This window comes from Miniopterus natalensis, chromosome X (assembly GCF_054644295.1).
Source record: "Miniopterus natalensis isolate mMinNat1 chromosome X, mMinNat1.hap1, whole genome shotgun sequence".
NCBI classification, from domain to species: domain Eukaryota; kingdom Metazoa; phylum Chordata; class Mammalia; order Chiroptera; family Miniopteridae; genus Miniopterus; species Miniopterus natalensis.
In genome coordinates this window covers 22,103,430-22,125,523 of record NC_142103.1, presented here as the reverse complement: position 1 = coordinate 22,125,523, position 22,094 = coordinate 22,103,430, and the positions used below count along the sequence as shown (strand labels likewise).

The window sequence follows — 22,094 nt, the reverse complement described above, 5'->3', positions numbered from 1 at the left end:
CTTCAGAGACTGCCATATATTCTGGCCTTTAACCTCTGACATCCCAGGTCATAAGTAAACTAAGGTGTAAAGTCACTAGTTGCCAAATCTCTCTCATAAAACACTCAAAGGCAGTTGAAAATTCTAAAATGAGAAAGAAAACAGGATAGCAGTAGGTTGTAGCTACCAACCAGAGTAAAAGCTGCTTATAAACTCCCAACATATATATAGACATTGGTGAAAACTGTGTAAAACCCTCTAGCTGGGTACCTGCCCCCCTTTTCCTATTTCCAAACAAGTTGTAAACAACCTCAAGAGAGCCTGTTTCCTCTGTAGAGGCAGAGGTGGAGTTGCTCATGCTCAGAGTGCCTCATTTCTTGAAGAGCCCTTATCTGCCTCTGGTAGGAAAGTTCCTACCTCAGAAACTGGGACTAGTGAGAGGTGGTATTGTGTAGTGGTCAGGAGCATGGACTCTAGACTTACATTCCCTAAATTCAAATATCAAATCCCTCATTGCTAGTTTCGTGATATTAAGCAAGTTATTATATTAGCCACACAGGCCTCAGTTTCTTCATTTCTCAATTGGAAATCATAATTGAGTCTACCACAGAGAGTTGTATTTATTAAATGAGCTAACAGTAATAATTCAATAAATGTTAGATATTAATACTTCCCATGGACTTAGTATTTATATAGATATTGAAATGTATATGAATAGCTTCCCCCCTTGGTCATAGTTAAACTGCATTGTATGTTAAATAGATTTGTATGAACTAGCTTGGGAGCCTGTTCACCATTTATAACAGAATATCCATGGGAAAAATATATTTTGAGTCTCAATTATTCAACTTAAAAGGAAATATTTTTACCATAGTCTATCCTCTTTATAAAGTGAGTCATTATATCAATGCTGGGGCCTCTCATGGTTACTAACACACTTCCATGTACGTCCCCTGGTTAGTTTCCTGAAGTTATGACCTAAACTTTATAAACAATCTTAATGAACTGAAGTCACAAACTGAAGCTTTTTAATTAAATGGTTAGTCCTGTTGCAAAACTGTCTTATTGAATATTTATTGGATATATATGGATTATTTTGAAGAAATGTAATAATTTTTAAGATGACTGCTTTGATTTCTTTTTAACTGAGAAAATTGCCAATAAGGTAAAATGAATTATTCCTTTGATTGGGTCAAGCAGTTTTTTCTGAGTACTTAGCAAAATTTAGTTGCACAATGGGGTCAGTGAAAACTGTGATGTTGGTAAGATATTTGAATTATTAAGAATTCCAGAACATTGCAAACTTTTAGGTATATCTCAATGAAGAAGGTCACCATTTGGGGGCCAAGGGTTGTCTTTCTAATATTGTAAATAAGGTCAATACATCATAGGGTCTATATTACCTCACCTTAGAATTTAAACAGAACTTGTTCAATGATGTAGCAGAAGATTAATCAAGAGCACCTTCTCTGTTAAAGATCAGTCAGAGAAGACTAAGTTTCTGAACTATGTTCCAAGTTCCAGAGAGCATTTGTTCTTCTCCTTTCTCTCTGGATTTGCCCAAAGCAGATTATCATGTTTTGGACATCTTTTTCCAGCTCCCCTCCCTTTTAATGGCATCTCCTTGCATATACTGCTCAAGGAGCTCTCTTCCGTCTCCCACACTGAGAAATGAGTAGTAAGCCTGTTCAACACCAAAAAGCTGCTTTTGTCATTCTCTGTGTATTTTCTCGCATGTTTAATAGTTTACTTTAGGTTCTGAGCTTTAATACTTTGTCTATCATCTGTTATATTCCAAGCTCAGTTAAATTTATTTATACATTTCATTCAGCAACAAAAACACCTATTTATTAAACACCTATTTTGAGTCCATTGCCATGAAATCCAGAGTTGATCAAATCACAATTCTCACCTTCATAGTCCAGGACAGCAGACCTATAAAGACATAACAAGTATGCACAATAAAGTGTAAAAATGGGCATATGAGAAGGCTATAAAAAAAGAAGTACCATTTGAAATAAAGCTTAAAAGACAGGTAGAATTTCACCAGGCACCTAAGGGAAATGAAGATAGAATTTTAGGCATATATGAAAGAACATTTCCTTTTATGGGAATTATTAACAAATGGTGTGTATAGCCTTGGCCAACATATGCACTTATGTGGGGATGGGGTGTAAGAAGGGCTCCAAGGTGAGAAGAAAACTGATAAGGGCAGGAAGCATGGGCAGGTGCCAAATCTTGGAGGGCTTTATATGCCGTGCTAAGGAATCTTTACTATGTCCTGTGGACCAGTGGTTTTCAAATGACTGTAGTGATTCTTTGGCTCAAATGAAACTTTATTTGGAAGCATAAATAAATAGAGAAAAAAGAAATATTTATAGGATTGAAGTAGAGTTGTGTGGGTACAGGGTTCTAGAATCTCTATACCTATCTCCCTCTTCTGCCTATTTTTCCTTTTAGCTGCCCTTAAGGGAAATTTGGGGGAGCACAATTGAAAATCACATCTATGGACTATGGGGAGCCACCAAAATTTTTCAAAGCAGAAAGATGGATGGCATGATGAGATCTCTGATGGGATAGATTTTTAAGGAGAATGGACTGAAGAATATAAAAGCTTGAGTAAAGAAAACCAATCAGGAGTCTGTGGAACAGCCTGAGAGAAGCTAGTAGACTGATTATAGTAAGGGTGGGGGTGGGGAAGGTTGCTGGATGAAGAAGGAGAACTCAAGGGTGATTTTTGGGTTTCTTAAGAAGCAACGAACTAAAAAGAAAATCTTTAATAACCAGTTCACTTTCCTTGAGTTTTCACTAAGTCAGATAAAGATACATTTTCCTCAATCTTTCTTCATCTAAAACTTAACTTTGCTAGTAAAATCCTTTTCTTGCTATGACTGTTGTGTTGGCTACAATTGTATTTGTCTCTCATTAACAGGGCCTTGGGCAGCAATTTTCATTTTACAGCTGACACACAGGAGGTGTTCCAAAAGTTCATTTTAAGTTAATTATTTGAAACTCAGAGTGCATGTTCCCATGGAAGTAGCATTATGTATAGTGAGTAGGTTCCCAGGCCAGTCCACAAAGGCAAGTGAAGCCCATAATATAACTGAAAGTGTGGATTGTTGTAATGGAAATTAGTTGAAAATAATACTGTTGCAATTAAAAGGAAAACAACAGTTGAAAAAGAAATAATCTGGCTTTTTGTTTCCTTTAAGTGGTAGTACTTGATGAAAAGCAGTTGTAACCCTAGGAAGACAGAGAGAAATAGATAAGGATTTTTGTGTAAATTGGACAGCACAGCCTTTTCAATTTATTTTTAAATAATGTTTTAGAGTTTATAAAATAATAAAAGCAGCTGTGTAGAAAATTTGGAAAATTGAAAAATATGTTTTAAAAATTGTCATCAATAATCCTACCACCCAGAGAGAACCACTGTTAACATTAGTGTTTACTTTCAACCTTTTTCTTGGTACATGCATTTTTTAATCAGTCCAACAATATTAACTATAGTACATCCCCATGCTGAACTCTTATGCAGTCCTCAAAATAATATTTCTGAAGAATTTTTTAAAACATCAAACAATATTTATGATATAGTGTTGAGTAAAAGGCAGCTTTGCATTTGAGACCTAGATTGGGGAAGAGGGTGTATAAGCAGATCATCACTATTCAACCTGCAGGAGTCATCTGCTAGGCTCTCAACCAAGACCCCCTCCCCACCACCATCAGTCCCATCCCCCAACAAAAGCCACAGCCATTGTTTTTATAGAAATTCAGAAGAGGACATATGTACTCTTTGAGGTGCTACAGAGGTTCATAGCACTGGTTCCTTATTATTTCTGATTCTCCTTCAAATTAAAGGACTTTCTTCTCCTTGGCTGCACTGTTATCACTAGCACCATTCAGGCTTCACAACGATTATCAAGGTTATTATTTTTTTCGTAAATAGAATGGAAAGACGGACATGCATTTCCTGAGGTAATTAAGCATGGATTGAAGAGAGGCAAGAAAGGCTTGGGTAGAGATGTACGTGTACATGTAAGGAACAAGGTTATATGGAGTAGAATGTATTGAGCTAAGAATACTAAACAAAATGTGAGAAAATGAAACAGTATAATATGCACATCACTCTGTGACCTGCACAGAGTGGAAAGAAGGAAAGGAGATGTGTTTATTTAGGACTGGGCTTGGCTACAGAGCAGGAAGCAAGTAAGCGAAGGACAGAGAGTGTGGCAGAATTGTGGCCAGCTGAAATAAGACAGTTTGTAAGGACATGTGCTTCAAGGACTAATTATCCAAGAACTAAAAAGTCTCTGTTTGAACTTAATTTATCTTCTGTGAATGTGCACCATTTGATTTTGGCCCAATCAATAATTTCCTAAAAGCAGTTTATGTATTCTTTTTCTATATTATTTCCTTTTAGTCAAGACTAGATTTGCCACTGACTTGTATTTTGGCATGGCACCTGCATTTGCTGTTCATCAATGAAGGAATTTAAAATTAGATAGGAGGGGTGAGGTGAAAGAAGTTGTTTGTTTGGAGGAGAGTGTATTTACATGTGGATTTTTTTTTAATGTCCTAGAGAGAAAACAATAGTTTCGTCTCAGTCTATAGAAATATGTGGCATTGTAATTCTCACTCATCACTTTGCAAGAGAATCCCCCTCTGTGGGATTTTGTGGCTCTCATTTTTGTGGCTTTCATCTTTGATGTACTTATGATGCAGAGTAAAGTGGGCCACAAGTCTTTGGCCAGTGGTTCTCAATGTTGGTTGTAAATTGAAGTTTCCTGGAGAGCTTAAAAAATACCAATGCCTGGGTTACACCCCACCCCCTACTCCCCAGAGATTTTTAGTTAACTGATCTGGGCTGAGAACTGGGCATGGAGAATTTTTTAAATCTCTCCAGGTGATTGTGGGAACCTCTAGTTTAGTCTATTGCTTAATTAGCTCAGTGGAATAAACCAGTACTCAGAGTGTGGTCTTGGAACCTGCAGCTTCAGCATCAACAGGGAACTTGTTAGAATGAAAATTCTTGGACCCCTCTCTGGATTTACTGAATCTGATTTACAATGGGTTGACCCAGGAATCTGGGTTTTAACAAGCCCTCTAGGTGATTCTAGTGCATGCTATAAGTTGACAGCTACTGGATTAAACAGCCCTTCTTAACCCTTTCTAAAGTACTTCTCTGGAGGTTTCTGGAAGGAAGGGGAGATGTTCTCACCAGCTGTTGAAAACTGGCCTGGGAAAGGACTTTGATAAAAATACTTTTTTAAAAAATTTATCTTCACTGTTGAAAGTATTACAGGTCCTATCCCTCCCCCCCATTGACCCCTTCCACCTCGCTCCCACCCCTTCCCCAGGCCATAACCCCATTACTGTCTCTTCCCACCCCCACTCCCCTTCCTTCTTGCCTCTGAGATAAAACCCTCTGTTGCATGCTTCAGTGTCTCTGGATCTATTTAGTTTGTCAGATCCTTTTGTTTATTAGCTTTTTCTTAAAGAAGACCCTTCAACATTTCAAGTAATGCTGATTTGGTGGTGGTGAATTCCTTTAGCTTTTTCTTATCTGTGAAGCTCTTTATCTGACCTTCAATTCTAAATGATAGCTTTGCTGGGTAGAGTAATCTTTGTTGTAGGTTCTTGCTTTTCATCACTTTGACTATTTCTTGCCACTCCCTTCTGGCCTGCAAAGTGTCTGTTGAGAAATCAGCTGGCAGTTGTATGGTGCTCCCTTGTAGATAACTAACTGCTTTTCTCTTGCTGCTTTTAAGATTCTTTCTTTGTTTTTAACCTTTGGTACTTTAGTTATGATGTGTCTTGGTGTGGGCCTCTTTGGGTTCCTCTTGTTTGGGACCCTCTGTGCTTCCTGGACTTGTAAGCCTATTTCTTTCACCAGGTAGGGGAAGTTTCCTATCATTACTTTTTGAAATAGGTCTTCAATTTCTTGCTCTCTTTCTTCTCCTTCTGGAACACCATAATGCAAATGTTGGGCCACTTGAAGTTGTCCCAGAGACTCCTTATACTATCTTTCTATTTCTGGATTTTTTTTTTCTCTTCTGGCTGGGTGTTTTTTGCTTCCTCATATTCCAAATTGCTGATTTGATTCTCAGCATCCTCTATTCTACTGTTGATTCCCTGTAAATTATTCTTCATTTCAGTTCGAGTAGCCTTCTTTTCTGACTGGTACTTTATTATGTCATTGATGATCTCACTAGTTTTCTTAATAGTCTTAGTAAGATCCTTGAACATCCTTATAACCATTGTTTTGAACTCTGTATCTAGTAGCTTGCTTGGCTTTACTTCATTTAGGTTTTTTTCTAGAGATTTCTTTTGTTCTTTCCTTTGTGACATGTTTCTTTGCCTTCGCATTTTGGCTGCTTCCAAGTGTTTCTTTCTATGTATTAGGTAGAGCTGCTATATGTCCTGGAATTGGTAGAGTGGCTTTGGGTAGTATGTGTCCTCTAGGGTCCAGTGTCTCAGCCTTCCCAGTCACCTGAGCTGGGCCTTCTAGGTGCTCCCCTGTGTGTGCTGTGTGCACTGTCCTGTTGCAGCTGAACCTTGGTTGCTGTTGGCGTCACTGGGAGGAATTGACCCCTTGGCCAAGCAGCTGTGAGGGCCAGCTGCAACTACAGCCAAAGAGCTGCTGTGCTGGAGACACCCCTATGGAGCAGGATTTACTTTAGCGGGGCTTTGTTGTTCACCAAGTGTGCCCCTTGAGTGTGTCACTTGTGGATGTGGTAGGGTTGTAATCCAGTGTGGTCGAGTCTGACCACCAGGTGTACTGACTCTGGGGCCTCCAGGGAGGTACAAAGTCAGCCTCTGCCAGTGCCTTGCCCAGGGCCACCCACCCTGAGCTACACAGCAAACTGTAGTTGGCTGCTACTTGTGCTGGGCTTGGTGGTGTGCCAGAGAGGCCAAGCTATGAACCAATGTAGGCTGCCATTAGTGCCAGGCCTGGGGCCATTTATTGAGCCATATCAGGCAAGCTGCTGCTTGTTTGAGAGATTTTAGGAAAGTCCTAAGCATGAGGCTTGAGAGGCCACTTGCATAGAAAAGCCATTGGAAATGGCTTGGATGAGCTTGCAAGTAGAGTAGGTGAGGTCTCCAGGAATCACCAGGGTGAGGTGAAAGGTGTGAGTCAGGTTGCTGGAGATTCAGATTTGGCACCTGCCTGCGTGATCTGTGGGGGAGGGATCGTCAAAGGAGCAGTAGCCTCTGCCAGCTCTTCCGTCTTGGAGAAAGCTGCCCCACCAGCTCTCTCCCGACTTCAGGCATGTTAGTTCCTCCCCAAATGTCCCAATTTCCTTTCAAGCTGCTGCCCAGTGCTGGAGCTCAGAGGGAGTGCATCACAGTAAGTCCATGGGCCCTCCCCCCCTTTAAGAGGAACTGCCTGGGACTCCTGCAGCCTCTGTGTCACTCAGCCACAATCTCAGCTGGTTTTGTACAGCCCGAAGTTGTAGGGATGTCTCTTCCCAGCACCAGAACCCTGGTCTGTGGGGCCTGATTTGGGGCTGGGACCTCTCGCTCCTCTGGGAAACCTCCACCGCCAAGATATCCTTCCCGGTTTTAAACCACAGCACCTGAGTGTGGGACTGGCCGGTCTCCGGGATTCCACCTGTGTCTCTGCCCCTCCCTACCGATCTTGATGTGCTTCTTCTGTTCTCTTGTTGTAGGACTTCTGTTCAGCTAGATTTCAGGATGTTCTAAATGATGGTTGTTCTGTATTTTAGTTGTAATTTTGATGTAGTTGTGGGAGGCAGCAGGTGCTGCTGTTAATAAAACTATTAGGAGCCATGGTAGGGAAAAGGGAAGGGGGGTTGATAATTTGCTGCAAAGCCCAAGCAAGTTCAGGCGGGAGCATGTCTTCATAATAGTTAAGGGATTGGTTGTATATGCAGGATAGCCCTGCAAGATGCTATTCAGATGCCAACTTCCTATGTGAAGCTTTCTCTGAGCTCTGGTGTAAATTGCTTTATCGTTGTGTTTAGGTAACACTTGTTATGTTCCTTGATTAGATCTTGTCTCACTGTATGAACTCTATGTCTCTCTTCCTCACTAAATTGTGTGATCTTTGAATGTAAAACATTGTCTACTCATCTTTGGATCCCCTATGTCTAATATAATACCTGATGCATATTTAATGTTCTAGAATTATTTGCTTAGAAGAGTCATGAGGACTGGGCAGCTTTTTTGGCTGTCAAGAGCCTTTGAATGATGGGCTTTGTGAATTAATCATGGTCTTGGGTCCAATTCTCTGCCTTGAAGACCAGGGCCTTTGGTTTTGTCAACTCACCATGAGTAGACAGGCATCTCTCACTGATTGCCTTACACAACAGTGATTTCAGCAATATATTAGCAACTTATTATTTTACAATATGATACATAACTGTCTGGTTCCAGGACTACTAATGTCAATTTTTTTCATAGATATATCTTCATGGGAAATCTAATTAAAATATATACGGATACATTTGCCATAGTACAAAAGTACTTGAGTTTTTAGGCCTTACAGGTTACCTTTCATCCAGGCATTGCCATCTTCTGTTTTTTTGGCTTTTTTTCTTATACTTCTCTAATTCTATAATGGATCTGTTCATCCCTGGACTGCTCACAAATATTCTTTGAACAAGATAAACACTTAAAAATGTATAATCACCTTTGCAATGGTGCCTTCCAGAGGTTATACATACTCAGGTCAGCATGATTGGATGTGTATGTGTTTCCCAACTCTTTAAAGTCACAGATTCACAGGCAACTCTTTGTTTAATTTCCTAGGTGGTTCATCACACATTCATTACAGTTTATGGATTTTTACTGGTTTAACTCTCAAGGACAACTTTATAACCTTATTTCCAAATTTTGAGGGATGGGCATCTCACTGTCACCTCAGTTACTTCCAAGAGTAATAATTTCTAAATGTTATAAAAACTTTGAAATATATGTCAATGTCATTCTGTATACTGGAATTTTTAAGACCCACTGTATAAACAAGAAGAAACTGGATTTGTACCTTCTATGCCAACTCATAATCCTAATATGTATGTGCTGAATAGATTTCTCTAATTTTTTCTATAGGCATTATATCTGATAGCTACTAATGGAACCCCAGAGCTTCAGAATCCTGAAAGACTATCGGCTGTATTCCGTGATTTTTTAAATCGCTGTCTTGAGATGGATGTGGATAGGCGAGGATCTGCCAAGGAGCTTTTGCAGGTGAAAATAAAATAGGACAATTACAAAGAGTCATTATATTGAGCTTTTTTAACTTCAATGTGTGACAGCAAGAGAGCTCTGTCAAGAGATGTCTAGTGAGAGTTAAGCTATAACCATGTGATTTTAGACCAGAGGCACATAAGTATAGACATACATTTGATACATGATTGATTGATATGTTGCCTTTCTTCTTGAGAAGCTGGCAGTTTAATATATAAATCTCTTTTGTTCTTCCTGGAGTCTTATTTTGCAAGGGGAAAAAAATGTGAACCTCTGGTGTAGCTGTTTTGTTCTAAACTTTGCTTGTGCCCCTGGATGTTGTATGCAGGTGCTCTTGGCTGGAGGTAATTCTCTACATAATTATGCAATTATTTCCATGGCATTTGCTACTTTAAAGCTTTACTACTCAAGGCCCCTTTGCTTGTGATGCCAAATGGCAGGCACCTGCTTGCCTGGGTGAGTAATATCCAGTGGTGAGTGCCTCTGTAAGCATTTGTCCTTTTCATGGCTCTCAGGGATTACTATATACAATGATAATTAATATCAATGATGTACCAGATTATTTACACACACCTCATTTAATTCTTATAACAACTCTATAAGACAGGTGTTTTTATCCCATGTTACAGATGTAAAAATTGAGGCTCACATAGCTATTGAGTAGTAAACTGGGATTTGAGCTCCGGGTTGTCTGACTTTCCACCACACAAACACACAAGCCAATTTAGAACAAAAGATGAACAGGAATAGCTCAGAGATATTGCAAGTTTGATTCTAGACCACCATAATAAAGCCCATATAGCAATAAAGTGAGTCATAACCTTTTTGTTGGTGAGGAGTCTTGCTTTCAATTTGAAAAAAAAAAAAAAAGAGAGGAACGCAATAAAGTGAAGTGCAATAAAACAAGGTATGCCTGTACTTATATTGATAAAGCAACACTTGCCCAGGATTACACATGTAACTTCACTGCTGGGGACTGTTCCTCAGGAAAATGTATCAAGCTATATAACATTCAAGAACAGTGACTGATTGTTCTCTCTGTGACATAATTAATTTAAACAAAAGGCACGACCATAGATTCAGTCAGTTCTAGGCAAAAAAACAAACAAAAAAGTTATATATATATAACTCCTTCTTGAGACAGGCAAAAAATATCCCATGCCAACCCAAATTACACCAGGGATAAACCGACTTGGAGGCATTAAAGAAGCTACACCTTCTCTTTTTTTTGCTACCTGTGAGCATTTCACTGGCTCTCCTAACACCCTAAAATGTCAAATCTGGAATGGCTCTTTAGTAATCCTCTAGTTAATCCCATCTCAAATTACAGAGGAAAAACCTGAACTTTTGAGTGCTTCACTTCCACATCTTTTCACTCCTCCTACCACCCCACATACACATCCTGATACATGTCCCAAGGATAAATGAAGGTATTGGTTTTCTTAATATAGCTATACAGTTACATAGATACTTGAATCAATTATCTGGTTAGTTCATTCCCTAATAGTACTTTTATCTGAACCAGTCAAATAGCTGACACAAAACTATATTGAGTCTAAATTAAATAGTTTTTCGTTTCATCTCTTCATTTTATATATATAGCAATAACCTGTATATCGCCTTAAGTCCACACTTCATTCTCTTACTTTAGCCTACCAATGCTCAGTTTAGAAGTTAGAAAGGAAAGAATTGCATGACATTCACACCACTGTAAGGCTTGAGAAAATACACAGGTATTAAGTATTTGTGTGACTTTCTGTATGGCCTAAGCCAGTTCTCTGTCCATTAATTAATATTTATTGAGAAACTCCTATTTGCAAGACTTAAGTGCGGTGAGTGATATAAACCTCATAAAGGTGTGATTCCTCTTCTCCAGAAGTTCACAATCTCCTTGAGTACATAAAAAAATAATGAAAGGTTGTTTAGAGACTCATTCAAACCAAGTGACTGTTCAAACAGTAAATGCCATGATTCTGTAGGTGATCAGAAAATGTCTGCAAACAGGAAGGAGTTCTGCTAAGCTTTGAAGGACAAATCAGTTTTAGATAGGTTGAAGAAAAGGGGGGCAGGAATTACAGATGGCAGAACTACCATGTGACCAAAGGTATGTGGGCAAGGCTTAAGGGAACAGAAAATAGAAAGTATAGCTGAAGCATTCAAGTAGGCAGTTGCAGGAGCTAGGATCGTAGAGCTTAGAGGGTCTTGAACACCAGGCTAAAGAGTTGGGGCTATAGGCAGATATCTGAGGGAGTCACATGATGAAAGCTTTGTTTAGGAAGATTAATCTGGTAGTGTGAAATAAGAATTATCACCGGGAAAAAGTGGATGGAAGAAGATCAAGGGAATTATTGTTATAGTTCAGAATTAAAGTTGATTAAGCCTGAACTAGGGAAGGCAAGAGATCATTGTAAGAAGCATTGAGAAGGAAATACTTGGTAGCTGATTTCATGTAGAACGTAAGACAAAGGAAGATAAAAGTGACTTCAGAATATAAAACCACTGGTAGCACTCAGTAAAAGCAAAAGCGATAGAGGATAATACAATGACAACATGTCTTTGCTTCTATGCAGTTTATAAAGAACTGTCATTTACCTTACCTAACTTAACCATTGTAATAAACAGAGGAGAAGATTAAATTTAGGTGCTCTGATTCCAAAGCCCCTGTGGTTTACAGCACACAAGAGTGGAAATTTTTAACATATGGTTTAAAATATTGAGTTCAAGGTGACAGAAGGACATTTAAAAGGAAATATCCAGCAGGCAAATGGAGAAATAAGACCAAAATTAAGGGAAGCGATTAGGTCACACAATACAGATTTGGGAGTTATCCCCATAAAGCTGGTGAGAGACTGAAAACATGAAAGGGAATGAGCTCTCAAGGGAATTAAATTAGAAAAAGAAGATAAAAGCTAAGTTCTAGTATGTGGGGGGGGGGGCAGAGGAGGTGAAACCAGGGAAAAAGATGGGGTGGGAGTAGTCAGTGAGCGTGCTTGTGGAAGAGAACCAAGGTAGTAGAATGTCACAGGCCCCAAAGAGGAAACCATTTCAAAGAAGGAAGAGATATTAACTTGTATTAAGTACTGCAAAGGGGCTAAAAGAGGAATGATGGAGGCACAGTTATTGGGTTAGCAGTTAAAAAGCCATTGGTTTCAGGGTCAAGGTCAAAGACTTTTTTGCAAACTGCTCCTGATAAAATCAGTTTAAGAAATTCAGAAAGTCAGACTGTTACATACACAGATTGACATTTTACAAGACCCCAACTCTGAGTTTCTAGCTCTGCCAGTAGCTTCCAGAGGATTTCATAACACTGAAGGACAAAAACATCTGAAGGATAAAAGCTGGCACTATTTTAATAAAATAATCTTTAATTGGGTACTCAAAATATATTTTAATGAGAAAATGGCTGCTTGAAAATGTAAAGTAATATACTTGTTGGAAAAAAGAATTCCAGTAATTCTTTTTTTTTCTTTTGCAGCATCCATTTTTAAAATTAGCCAAGCCTCTCTCCAGCCTGACTCCTCTGATTATCGCTGCAAAGGAAGCAATTAAGAACAGCAGCCGCTAGGACTGCAAGCCTTACCCCACACCATCTCCCTCATGAGTAAGACTGAAATAAAACTTCTGCAGGAAAGATGGAAGAAAGACAGTCAAATGGAGTGGGGGTTCTTTAACTTTACAATGAATAGAAACTTCTTATAAGCCTTTTTCCTACTCCTTCAGATTATGTAATTTATTTGTAAGCCTGAATTGCAGTCCGAATAGGGCAGCAATGTCGAAGTGGCCATAAAGTGGTCACTTCCACCGTGAAGCGAAAGAGCCAGTGGTGAATCCCCTCATTTTGTGCATTCACTTTGAAGAAAAAGGTTTCTCAAAGGTGCACATTCCCTCTTCATAGTGTTGTGTTTGTTTTTAAGTTAGAGAGTAGTCCCTCTTGCATTCGAACCTCCTTCAAAACTCCTTACCCAATGTAATGTTTTTCACTTGCATTGTCATTAGATGTCCAGAAAAAAGATGTCAAAATGTTTTTTTAAAAAGAAAGCAAAAAAACAAAAACAAAACAAAAAAACAAACAAACAAAAAAAAGAGCAAGTACCGTGTGAACATGTGGAAGTCCATGCCCAAATAGAGTTGCAATTTTTTATTCTTCTTCTATAGTGGTGGCTTGGTTTGTGTACCTGTTTTTCTGCACTTGCATTGGAAAACGTTTCTTAAGATACTTTCCAAAAGCAAGGAGGAATCTGTGTTCAGGAAAGGCTTTAAAAACTCTATATCTAAATAAAGCTCTAATGGTGAAATCCTGTCACATTTTCATGATGATGCTTAAGAGGTAGTTGATTTATCATTTATATAAATCACCTTGTTCAATTTCATGATACCTGGAAAAAGACATATCAAAACTGTGGCACTCCTGATGAGTGAGTCCAGGTCCTCATAGGAGAAACCATACTTAAACCAAAAGGAAAATAAGGTAAGTGCGAAGTACTGAAATCCTTTTTGGACAGTAAGTTAAACAAAGATAAAAAATTACCTAATTTAATCCTTTCTTGTGCTTGTGAAACATATGCACTCTAAAATAGATACATCAGGGGAAAACAAACCCATTAGCCAACATTTGCTTATGATAAAAAATTATTTATTTTGACAAGTTATAACATCTTAAAATTTAAAAAATGATCTGGAGAACAAATATATTTTTGTGAGCATTCAACTCTATAAGAAATGAGAGGTCAGTGAAAACTATATCCCAATCAACATTTGACTATAAGTACTTGTTCCCATTTTCTTTATATACCACCAGTTTCTGTTCCAGGATATGTGTATTCCTACTTAGTCTTTTGGGCTTTTGAATTTCAGAAATATGTTCATAAAGATCTAAAAGTTCTCCAGTGAAAATAATTAGAGTGCACAATCATATATCCCAAGAAATATAAGTCCAACTGAATTCCTTTTGTGGCTTGGAGAAAATATGAAAATTTGACTATTATTTCACCATGTATCTATTTATTAAAAAATTAACAGCACTTCCTGAATCTTCTGAGAGTAGAAAAATATCTGGAGGATGTCTGCATAGAAAAGGATATGCTTCTCTTTTGAATGAATTGTCAAATTTTATAAATTCTGCAAAGTTGTTTCTCTAAGCCTTTGAAAAGCTAACAATTTGTGTTTTAGAAGGCTTCTTGATTAGTAGCATATCAAGAATATCCACATTAAGCAAGAGGAGGAAAGAGATCAATGCCTTGGACCTCTCTCCTTCTCTGCCAAGGTGCATCCATCCATCTAACATCTATTTATTCCTTAAAATGAAAGCACTTTCATTAGAGAGTTTCTGCTAACCATATAGTACATGTTTATGTTTAGGAGATGACATCATTGGTGCATTTCCTATTTTCCTATTGTTTTCTTTGACTATAAAATTTGAGAGGGGCTTAAACCTCCCACCCCAGAAATGTCCACAGTGGGATAAAACAACAAATGTGAAAAGAAAATCAAATGGAAATATTGATTTGAAGCGTACCACACTATACTTTGCAAAAATGTGGCTGGGCCTGAATATTTTAATGCCACACAGTCTTAATGAGAGAAAGGGGGGTTCATTTTTTTATTTTGCTTAAAATTAAGTATTTTTTTTTTCATTCATAGTGCCAGGGAATTCAATGAAATAATACCTTGGATGCAAATAGAATTCAGTACGTTGATAACTATGCTCTGCCAATGGAGAGAGCCCCAAACCTGGTTGGGAAGTCCTAGTTGTTAAATAGCATCCCTTTTATGTCATAAAGGCCTTTTTTTGGTGAGGGGAGACCTGGAGTAGTGATCCTTCAGATCACTACTTCAGAGCAGAGAAATGGCTGCTCTTTTATGCCTTCAATTCAGCATATTAACTATGAGGAGCCAGGTCCTTCTTTATCACATCTCACTGTACCAAGATTTTATAATATATCCCAGTAGACTTTACTCTTACAAATTTGTATCTATGTCAGTTTTAAAATAAAAAGTTTCTGAAGTCCCTTCCCTCTGTGGAGAGTTATGTATTTTCCAATACGTATTAGAGAGAAACTGTTTCTCCTTCCAAAATGATGCTGAAGAATTCACATTTGGTACACTTGAACAATTTGAATTCCAGATGGTTAATAGTTTATTCCCTTTCCCTGGAGTTTTTAAAAGCTCATCTTGACACAGGTGTGTCTATCCAGATCTTTAAAGTTGCTAGTGTACCCTGAGATAATGAGGGCACATCGTCAAATGTTGATTCCAAAATGTCCTGAGATTGGGATAGGGCAGTGGGAAAGTCAGGGAAGGGTGAGAAGCACAGTAGAGATTATTTATTTAAGAAAGAAAGAAGCATTAATGTTGTAACAAGGATCCGGTGCGTTGTCATAATCCCATGAGGATTTTTGGATGACACAATCTCCTCAAATCAGTCACCATGTTGGGTAATGACTTCGTTCTTGATGATCTCGTCTATGTATCATTGTAAATATTTGTGTGTCCATGTTGCTTTTTGGCTACTGGATGGCCAAGTCATATAAGAAGATTTAACTCAAGTATTTATTCTTTAACTGTGTTATTCATATTTCTTTGAAGCTTGTGAATTGCACCCATCATTGGAGTTTAACCACATGATCCCCACATCTATCCTACCCCTGTGAAGCACATTCCATTGCTAAAAGAAAAAGAAATATGAAATTGCTTCCTGTTGTCTGTATAAATGTTTTGATAGTTTGAGAAGTTTGTCTATAAAGAATATTTCTCAGCTCAAAAACCATGTAAATAATTATATTCCATTGCTCAATGGGTTGTTTATTTCTAATAAGGCTGCCAGTTCTCAGAGAGAATCTATAAATCACTTTCAAATAACATAAACAGGAATTACAACTATGTAAAAATAAGTGTGCATATGGACAAAGACTGGGAACACAGATAATTAGGGTGGTGGGATTATGCAGAATTATTTTTTCTTTAAAAATTTTCTTTGGTATTGTTATAATATTGCTTTATAATAAACATCAAAAAGGGGACAATAGAAAAATATAAAATATGCCAGAAAGAGATGCCTTCTAGCCAGAGCCCAGAGCATGCAGGGCACAAATATCTGCTAGTTACAATTATTCCATAGGCTTTATAGTTCCTTGGGTGCTGAGGTTGGCACATGGTCGTGTATGGCCACATGCTTTCTTAGGGGACTATTATCTATAAGTTAAAGCTAGGGATAATTTACTATTAGAATTACAAACACATCTTTTTGCTTTAAAACAGACTGTCCTCCACTTTGGAATGACATCAAGTTTTCTGTTTTGGTTGCTTTAATTGGACAGGTGACATTTGATTAGTCCCCCTTGATAATATGCGTTTTAGGTATCACACTTCTGGATCACTTTAGAAGAGTTTCAGGTTGAATTTTGGAAGAATAGAAGGATAAAATTTCCAAGTCCCATCATTTCCTTGTCTGACAGGATATTATATCATTCAGGTAAGATTCTTCTTTTAATGACCAGTAGGCAATTCTCCTTGATTTCTATGGAAGTTATTATAACTTGCAATTAAAAGCTGACTATGAAAGCATTAAGACAAATGTTTAGAACTGCCTTTGTCTGTTGCCATTCAGTCACAGTTCTGTTAGCTTTAGCTTGAGATGGCCTCCATGTACTTTCTGTACTGCCTGATTATAGGTTATATGCAATAGTTGACATTGTTAAAGAGAAAAGGGAGACTATCTACCAAAAGAGGGGAATTTCCTTGTAACTCACCAAAGAAATTTTAGGTGATGACTTTTATAATGAGGTAGTGGCCTCAGGTGCTACTCACTTTCACCAAGTGCAGACCCTGTACCTAGAGAATCCACAGGCTTTTCATTGACTATTCTCAACATAAAAATACTTACGGAAGTCTAAACCCTGCCATCCTCAGTTGAATCTCATGGTCATTTTCTGAGCTACTTCTAGTTACTATTCAGTTAAATAAAGGCATGGCCAGTGATGCAAGCTTCTCCTAGTCTCTGAGCAAGAGGACTGCATTTCAGCATTTTTAAATTGACAGTCTAATAGGCCTTGGATTTTGAGTGAACATAACACACAGTTATGAACATATATTTGCATGTGGATTAGGAAGGAAATAAATGAGGCCATGGAAGTATTTTTCTTAAGAGAGAATTTTTTCCTAAGAGATTTGTTTATGATATAATTGTTTAGTTTGTTAGCTTTAATTTTTCTCTCCTTTTCTGATCTCACATTTCTTTAGTAACTAAATGAATATAACTCAACTCCTAATGCATTGGGAATGTCTGTTTAATATTAAACAATATCTAACTGCATCTGCAAATGCGGGAACCTCCACGTGCACACTTATGTGGACAAGTATACTAGAATACAAGTAATATTTACTTCCATGAAATATAGTCAAGCTTACAACATAAACTTATAAGAAGCTGGTTAGTGCCATCAGAGTCTCTTTTGGAAGCTGCCATCAGGTGACTGCTATCCCACAATACCAACAGTAAGGCAGATATGATGTTGACCTGATTTAGTACCTAAGAAGAAATCAGCAGCAATTATAGAGAATGTCAGATGTGATGGAAGGAATGTTAGTCTAGAAGTAAGGAGACCTGGATTCTAATATAGGTTGCATTACTAATTTAATGTGTGACCTTGGAGAAGTCACTTAACATTTTTGTGGCTATTTCTTTATCTGTAAAATAAGAGTATTGAACTAGATGATCTCCAAGGTCTTTCAAAAATTTCTAACATTCTGTGATATTATAGATTGCCTTGCAAATTCAACCTGCTTAAAGTGATGGCAAATATTACTTACTTAAGCCTGGGTCTCTTATGTGGCAGTTAAATAATAGCACTGTGAAAGATGATGAAAAAAACTCAAGTAAGTGAAGTTAATATTACTAGACAATGTTGATAAAACTTGTGGCGGCCTTCCAGTTCCTTCACAGTTGTTTTGTTCTGTTTTAGTTTTAATGTCCTTTTTCCTGTTGAGTGTTCCCAGTTTTCGTTTTACATACACTCTGTATGTAAAGTCTGGTTTTCATTAAGCCATGGCCAGTATTTGCTACTAGAACAAAAATACACTGTCACACTTGCTAGAATAGATCTATACTTGAGCCTCTTCTTTCCTATGAAGCAGTGCTGGACTTCATAGAATTTACTTCATAAATGGCACAAGATGGCAAAACCCATGTAATTTTATGGTTGGGAGTACTACTAAGAGTGAAACTACACACTTGCAGGTTGCAAAAAAAGAAATAAAAAAGTAATTACATGCTATTAACATTAAGGAATGTTGATAAATCCACTTGTTGTGAACCAAAGATAGCATTTCTGATTACAACTCCCACAATGATTGTCCAGTTATATGAGCATCCTGCTGGAAAGAGGGTAAACTGGAAGTTAGTGGATGGTCCCAATCCCCTGCCTACAGTAGAGTGCCAACCAGCTCTGAGTGGAAAATTCAATTTCAATGTGTGTGCTTGTGTGTGGTGTGCTTTATGGAACACATATACTATATTCATTAGTGATAAGATCGTTCACAGAATCCCATAACCATTAGTGGGTTGAGTTTTAAATCTCAGTACATCAGCAAGGAGGAGCCAGATCACAGAGTACTGATGTCTACTGGGAATATTCTCATAATATCCAGACAAAGCAAGTTGAGGAGGATCTACATTTTCTACATATTCATTGTTTATCAGAATTGTATCTCATTTGGCTGGGCATTACTTTTGTTAAAATGTTATCTGTAAACCCATGTGTAGTGAAATTCTTCTGTAACTTTGGATTAAAAGTATTTATGGTCTTTTTGTTTGTTTGATTTTTAAGTAAGTTATTTCTTTTGTAGATCTGCTGATGTAATGTTTCCATCCTTCTGACCTCAGCATTTGATATTTTTAAGAACTTGTTTTTAATATTGTTATTTTAAATTGTGGTTGAAGCAATAGAAAATTGAAATATGGATTGTGCATGACTGTGTCTTGAGTGTAAAAATATTGCAGTTTGAAACTTGGACCTAAAGTATTGAAAATAAAAATGACAAACATCAACAAGCTGGTATGCCTCTCTTCTGTCACTTTTCCTCCCACCTTTTTGGCATTAGCCATTTTACCTACTTCACAGGTTGAAGTGCAGCACTCACAAGTATCAAAGCAGGGAAATGCTCAACCTTGTGAGCAATATAGGAAATGTCCTGTAGAGTCTGCCACTAAATAACGCAGACACAGAATCTCCATCTGGTTCTCACATAGAATAACTCAGGCGAATGTGTATACTCAATGCAGGGCAAAAGTCTGGCAGATCCAAGAGATAGGTGAAGGAAAACTGCCAAAGGAAATTATATGTAATAAATATATATTTTCATTCATTTTTCTGCTTGAAAAACTCTGAACATGTAAAGCCATCTGCATAATGTTTAGTTTTTATCTTATATCTAGTATCAAGCTCCACAAGTCAGTGGGAAGATTCCAAACTCACATTACTGAGAACGTTCATTCATTCATTCATTCATTCATTCATTAAAATATATATATAGAGAGAGAGATCCTGCTATATATAAGGCACTGTGGACATTTCTTATAAAGATTACTTTTCTTTTAAAAACCATGTTCAAATGTGACTAAATGACAGTAAAGCTTATTCAGAGCTGTTAGATGCACCTATTGGAGTCAGTTTTGTCAGAAACTCTGAGTTCTCAATACTCCAGACAAAAACAAGAGAGACTTAGTAAACTGGAGCTTGATTCCACCAATATTACCTGTAGAGTGGGTATAGTGCTCCTCTGGAGCAGTGTATATAATTTGATATCTTTTTGTAAGTGGATACACAGTAGTACTATAATCCCTATGAATGGATTAAATATCTTACCAACTGCTATCTGCTTGGTTCCTAATTCACTGTTTACATGCAAGCTTATTTCTCTCACTGAATCTCTCCACACAAAAGAGGCATTTTCTGTAAATATGAAGAGGTAAGGGAATGAGAATCCAGCACTTAGTCTTTAGGCAGGTTCTTTAGGGCCCATGTGCATAAATTACTTAGTTGCCACTCTTACTATCAAAGTGATATCCTTCCATCCTTGATTAGAAGGTTTCCTCCAACTATTTTTTTTTATCTATTAAGTGAAGTAAGAATACTTTTTATGTGTTAGCAAAATACTAATATATTTTATCAAAAAATAAAATTTAAAAGGCATTTTCCTTTGCCACAACAACTTGAAGAAACAGAGTCCCAGAAAATGATAAATGTATTACTCCACAGTTCAGCCCTACTAACTCAATTTCTGGAACTCTAACCTCATCTAAGTCTTTCACCTGCTGAAGTGGGAAGGGGACAATCCTTGAAGTGCCCCACAAATTATGGTTGTTCTCCACATCCCATGGGGCCCTGGCCCCCAGACACTTGGGGCTTCTGGTGGCTTTTTCACATACTGGTGTGAAGTACCTCTGCTACCATTGCCTTCCATTAATCCTATAACAAAACCACTGTCCTGTTGGTACTGTGCTTGTCGCTCTCCTTATCTATGTCTTCAGCATTTATACCACTCCCTGTTTCTAGTAGCCTTTGGGTAGGGCACTGGGGTGACTCATCCACTTGCAGTTTCATAGCCAATTACTTTTTACTGGTTTTCTTTTCTGTACCTGACAGCAGAAACCTTTCCCATGAAATCAACCCATTCTGCTAAATCTTTGGGCCCATTTTGGTGTTGCTTTTTCCATTTCTGACACATCACTGAATCAGGGATCAAGCTTGGTCTTCATTTCTCTCTCTCCCTTCCTTGGGCTTGTCAGGTCAACCTGTACATATCCCAGCCCCTTCAAGGCCATGACCTCCTATGGAGATTAATCTTCAGCTTGTGCTATAGCCATTCCTTTAAAATTTTCCATGTTCACCCAAGCAACCCTTCTTGGAGGCAAGAGGAAATTGGCAATTTGGTTCCATTTTACATGTACTTTAACATTTTAACTAGAGTACCCTGGTCCTGTTTCTAGGGATATACATTCTCACAAAATAAGAAGCAACAGACTATGCTACCATTGGGGGGAAATGAGTAAAGAGTACAAAGGATCTCTCTATATTAGTTCTGACAACTGCATGTGGACCTACAATTACCTCAATAAAATGTTCAATAAGAAGAGCAACAGACTGAAAGATACCTTCCTTGTGACATTTCAGAGGTTGTGGCAAAGACATAGGATGCAGGCTGAATATCATACCCCAACCTACTTCCACCAGCAACTACCATTACCTTGGTATCAAAAAGTTATTCCCTAACTTAATTCCACCTGTCACTAGTCCTGTCACTAGGACTTCCTACGTTCTCTTTACACACTTCTGAGGCCTCACTGGGGAAGGAGAGAACTCAAATATAATTGCATGTAAGTTCTTCCCTGTGGACATGGATTGACTGGCTCCTCAGACTATGGTGTCATATGAGAATAAAATTAATAATGAGAAATAACTTTTAATTTTACAAAAGGTAAAACTGAATTGCCATGCTTTAAAATAGTAAAGGAAAGGAAGGAAATGGTATGTTCCAACAATGTTACAGAATAAGGCTCTTGAAACCCTGCAGGAAACACAAATGAATAGACCCACCATGTTTTCCACATTTTCCTTCTAAATTCTTTTGAACAGACATTAGCAAATAGTAACTAAAATCCCCTTCATATTTAAATAGATGTGTGACATAATTTTCAAAATTAATCATTTAAGTATGATACAGTTACTCCTATAGCATTCAAGTAGGGAGCAGGATTACCAATTATTCCTCTCCAGAAAGAACCTAATCTCCAGTTTTATTGGTCCATTTCCACCTTCAACAGTGATTTTTTTTCTGATTTTGAAAGTGTTATGTTTGGTAAGCTGTTTTTCTCCTGAAGCAAAAGTGCATATGTCATAATCTGCTTT

General features: G+C 37.7%; 1 protein-coding gene across 1 annotated transcript in view; it reads left to right on the top strand.

Moving 5' to 3' along the window:
* PAK3 (p21 (RAC1) activated kinase 3) overlaps positions 1-19,237 on the top strand; it is a 258,885-nt gene extending 239,648 nt beyond the window's left edge. Inside the window, exons 20-21 of the mRNA XM_087829418.1 lie at positions 9,052-9,189; positions 12,665-19,237. Of these exons, the coding sequence (XP_087685544.1) occupies positions 9,052-9,189; positions 12,665-12,754 (228 nt within the window). The 3' untranslated portion in view covers positions 12,755-19,237. The remainder of the gene's footprint in view (positions 1-9,051; positions 9,190-12,664) is intronic.
* The last annotated feature ends 2,857 nt before the right edge of the window (positions 19,238-22,094 follow it).